This window comes from Eurypyga helias, unplaced genomic scaffold (genome assembly GCF_000690775.1).
Source record: "Eurypyga helias isolate BGI_N326 unplaced genomic scaffold, ASM69077v1 scaffold38897, whole genome shotgun sequence".
Classification (NCBI taxonomy): domain Eukaryota; kingdom Metazoa; phylum Chordata; class Aves; order Eurypygiformes; family Eurypygidae; genus Eurypyga; species Eurypyga helias.
This window is the reverse complement of record NW_010260537.1, coordinates 3,695-8,338: the sequence shown is the minus strand read 5'-3', so window position 1 is coordinate 8,338 and position 4,644 is coordinate 3,695. Positions and strand designations below refer to the sequence as shown.

The following is a 4,644-nucleotide window of genomic DNA, read 5'->3' as shown; positions in this document are numbered from 1 at the left end:
ATATTTTGAATCCCTTCCACCTTGTGACTTTTCATACTTCTTATCAATGAAAAAATAACTACAGCCAGTGCAGAGAGATCTGTTCTCCTTTTGCCAAAGCAGGTGAAGTGCACTGCAAGGCCCTTTTTGCCCCCTGGGACCTCAGGCTTCTCTTGCAGTCCTTCCTAAGAGCAGAAAGGTCTTGTACCAGCAGGCTCAGGTGGCTGAAGATTTCACTCTCATCTCAGAACTGTTCCAGGACTGCACATCTCCAGAGTCCTGGGGCCCTCTTCTGGCAAATTATTATCATTATATTATTATTATTACAATTATCAGTCTGAAACAATAATTAACTTGGAAACACCAGCCAAGTGATTCCCTTGTTTTGTCTTGATAGCTTTAGCGGTGGCAAAATCAGTAATGTCCATCTGAGCACTTCCATGTGCTGTAAGGTATTTCTAATAGACTTCTGACTTAGAGTTGTCGGACAGGAAAGGGTCTGTGGGAGTTAAAAAGAGGAGTGTGAGTACACGGCTCGATGTGGTAATTTGGACGTACCACAAAGTCTTAACTGTGAATGATAGGCAGCACGGGTAGCTGCAATGTTTCACCTGAGCTGGTTTCAGAACAACAAAATTAATCTCAATCCTAGCCTTTTGGTCATTTTGTTCTCAGTTGCAAGACAAGCAGCGAATGTGTCATGCTTTGTTTCTAAAATCTGATAACCACAGTACAGGAACAAAAAATAGCTGTACAGCTTTCCCTGCAATTTCCAAGGAAATAGACAAAACCTGATTTGTTCAGATAAAGTCTCCCTATCAAAGGCTGAATTGCTGAGGATTTACCTGCTATCTTCCTAATAAATATCCTCTGTGAAATTGGAGTGTAATTTTTTCCTAGGCTTTTTCCTGTTCCTTTTACAGATTTCTTCATCCTTTTTTTTTTTTTCTATTTCTGAGTATGTCTATCCATGTCACAAGTACAATAATTTAAAGAGCTATGTAATTCAGAGCAATTTTGGTCCATGGTAATCAAGCATTTAAATGAATGTGTTGGGAAGCCTTGTTCTCAACGGAAGACTGGATATCTCACTTCTTTTCACAAAAATTATTTCCTAACGTTTTGTCCCTTACTTACTTACAGTTTTCAAATGTTTAAAATCTTCAGTCTGTATTGTTGTATTGATATAGAATTACTTCAAAAAGGCAATAATGATTTTTCACAAACGTGACCTCTGCAGTAGGGAAAAACAAACCAAAGCCAAACAGCGTACAGAATGAGTTCCACTGTGTGCACTGGAGACATTTAACTAGGACTGTGACCTTTAAAAAAAAAGACGAAAAATAAAAAGCCCAGAAGATGAAACGATGGGAAGATGTGTTGTGAATATGTGGATACCCTGTAGCTAACTGTGTATCTGGTGGACTAAAATTATCTTTTTTTTTTTTTTTTCCTTATAGGTTTTTTAAGTACTGGGGACCAAGCTGCAAAAGGCAATTACGGTTTGCTTGACCAAATTCAAGCTTTACGTTGGATTGAAGAAAATATTGGATCTTTTGGAGGAGACCCAAAAAGAGTTACTATTTTTGGATCTGGGGCAGGAGCTTCCTGTGTCAGTCTCCTGACACTCTCTCACTATTCAGAAGGTAACAATCTTCTGAGTAATGCACGATTTTTTTTTGTTAGAAACATTATAGGCTAACACAAATGGCCATATCAGGCTGGATTACAATTACATGAGGTCTGTAATTTTGGTGAAATACCTACTAATTAGTATACTGGATTTATATTATTTAACATAATATATTTTTATATGTAAAATTAAATGCTCTTATAGCAGAAATTTCATGCAACAAATGCCATGGGCAATATACTTTTTCTAGCTTTATCAACAGTTTCTACTGGCTCTTCTCTGAAAGAATTTGACCTAATTCAAATGGAAAAGGGCAGTGTCCTTTTCCATTTTTTACGCTCTCTTGCCTGCACTTCCAGCTTGTATTTAGATGCTTTCCTTACTTAATAATAACATCACTTAACCTTATTAAAAATTTATTTAACTCCACACAAGTACTGTGTGATCCCACACAGAGTTCTTCAGACTTTGGTAAGTGCTTGAGCTGTGGGATTTCTTCCTTTAACACCTCACCCCCCCAACAAAAACCCAAACACTATAATGTACAGCACCAGTTCTGACCCATAAATATTCCTGGTGATAAGACCAAATCTACAAAGAATTTATAAAAGAAGACTACCAAAATACCTATTGTTTTTGTAAGTCCATGCTACTTGTATCACATTAAAAAAGATAGAAATCTATGACAGAAGGCTAAGCAGTTGTAGCAGGGGTGCTGGTAAACACACCTTATTTAGAAATACATAGAATTATGCCTGACAATTCAGTCTGTTGATACAAATAGGGTGCAGTGAATAACTGTTGAGTAAGCCATGCCAAAATCAAGCAGATGGAACCATGAAAAACTTAATTAATCACATCATTGAAATTTTGTAGCGTGTGCAGTAAGTAATCAGCACAAAGTTATATCAACCTCAGCCAATTTTCCCATAAATGCTTCAAGGTCTTTGAATGTTTTTGTGGCTGTTGCTGTCTTTGACATTTCAGGAACTTGACAGTAGAAACCCTGTGCAGAATGCCCATGACCAGGAATTTTAGTTTAAGTAAAAAATAAGCCATTTCAGTGATCCTACCATGAAAAAACAGATGAGGCAGATTCACCAGTAAGCTTCAGTTGCTTTTCAGTGCTCTGACACAAAGAAGCTGGGACTTTCATCTCTTTTTATATTAGTAGTCATGAAAGAACCAAAAAGAACTGTTGAATCTCATCTTACTTTGTTAAATTAACATATAGGCAGTGGTAACACACACACAAAAAGTAATAATAATTAAAAATTAAGATGGTAAAGAAAAATTTATGTCATAGTAGAAGACTCAAGCCTATTAAATTGATTTTAGCAGAGAGGATTTTTTCAAATTATATGATGCATGGCTTCTGTGAAAGAAATGAGAGTACGTAATTTTCGTTTGACCTTTAAACTACTGAAGAGAGCATTTATAAGTCATTTACATGGCAAAGAGGATATGATTGCTTGTAACTGCCACTGCTTTAAAGAATTTTTTACAGGACTACCACTGTGATGAAGCCAGGAGACTTCCATTAAAGATGCAAGAAAAGTGCAGTACAAGCATGAGAATTTTTTTTCTTGCAACAGTAACCTGAAATCTTCATGCTTTATGTGTGCTGAGCATAAAGAACAAGGGACATTTTAATTAGTAGCCTATTAGAGACAGTATAAAAGGGAGCAGTGAGTAGAATATATGGAAATAGAATTGAAAGTTAGGTATATGCATCCTTTAGTTATTGTATAATCAAAGGCTTTTTTTACTTAATGAAATCTGCTTATAAATTCAGTTTTACATAATTTTTAAATATATAATTGGATTTGCATTTAAACAATTTGCACCTGCAGGTTTGTTCCAAAAGGCAATCATACAGAGTGGAACAGCCCTTTCCAGCTGGGCAGTGAACTATCAGCCTGCCAAGTACACTCGGATATTGGCAGATAAAGTGGGCTGTGACATGCTGGATACCACTGATTTGGTTGAATGTCTTCGGAATAAGAATTACAAAGAACTCATTCAACAGACCATCACTCCAGCCACGTACCACATTGCCTTTGGGCCTGTGATAGATGGAGATGTGATTCCAGATGACCCTCAGATTCTCATGGAGCAAGGGGAATTCCTTAACTATGATATAATGCTAGGCGTGAATCAAGGGGAAGGTTTAAAATTTGTGGACGGCATTGTAGACAATGAAGATGGTGTTTCCCCCAATGATTTTGACTTTTCTGTTTCCAATTTTGTGGACAATCTGTATGGGTATCCAGAAGGGAAAGATACACTGCGAGAGACCATAAAATTCATGTACACCGACTGGGCAGACAAAGAGAACCCCGAAACAAGACGGAAGACCCTGGTCGCTCTTTTCACAGACCACCAGTGGGTTGCTCCAGCTGTTGCTACTGCTGACCTGCATGCCCAGTATGGATCTCCAACATATTTCTATGCATTTTATCACCATTGCCAAAGTGAAATGAAACCCAGCTGGGCTGATTCAGCTCATGGAGATGAAGTCCCGTATGTGTTTGGGATTCCTATGATTGGCCCCACAGAACTGTTCAACTGCAACTTTTCCAAGAATGATGTCATGCTCAGCGCAGTAGTTATGACGTACTGGACGAACTTTGCCAAAACTGGGTAAGTTTGACCCCCAGCATTCCTTCCTGTTGATAGCACACTTCTAAAATAGTCAGTATCCCACTGCAGTGTCTTCAAACCCTGATTGTGCAGCAGCATTATAGCACTATTTGCATAAGACAGAAGGTAGCTTGGGCTTATTAATATTTAATAGATTTTTAATTACTGTGTTCCCTCAAACTATTTTCTTTCAGTAGCTCAGTGAGAATAATAATGCACTATATCTTTGAATTCAAAAAATAGGGCAATTATTAAGACAAAGCATATCTCAGAGAAAAGGCAGCTCACTAAGATACTGAAAAATCAGAGGCAATATGTCTGCTGCTTGAAGAAGGAACTGCCAGGCAGATAGCACTTATCTGCTACAAAAGAAAGGAAGTACTTTTTTT

At 37.6% G+C, this 4,644-nt stretch overlaps 1 protein-coding gene across 1 annotated transcript; it reads left to right on the top strand.

Moving 5' to 3' along the window:
- Positions 1-1,435: 1,435 nt before the first annotated feature.
- Positions 1,436-4,259, top strand: LOC104505104 (neuroligin-4, X-linked; the record flags this gene model as incomplete). The annotated part of the gene is made up of 2 exons (XM_010155066.1): positions 1,436-1,625; positions 3,466-4,259. Coding segments are annotated over 2 exons (984 nt in total), but the record flags the coding sequence as incomplete, so codon positions are not given.
- Positions 4,260-4,644: the final 385 nt, after the last annotated feature.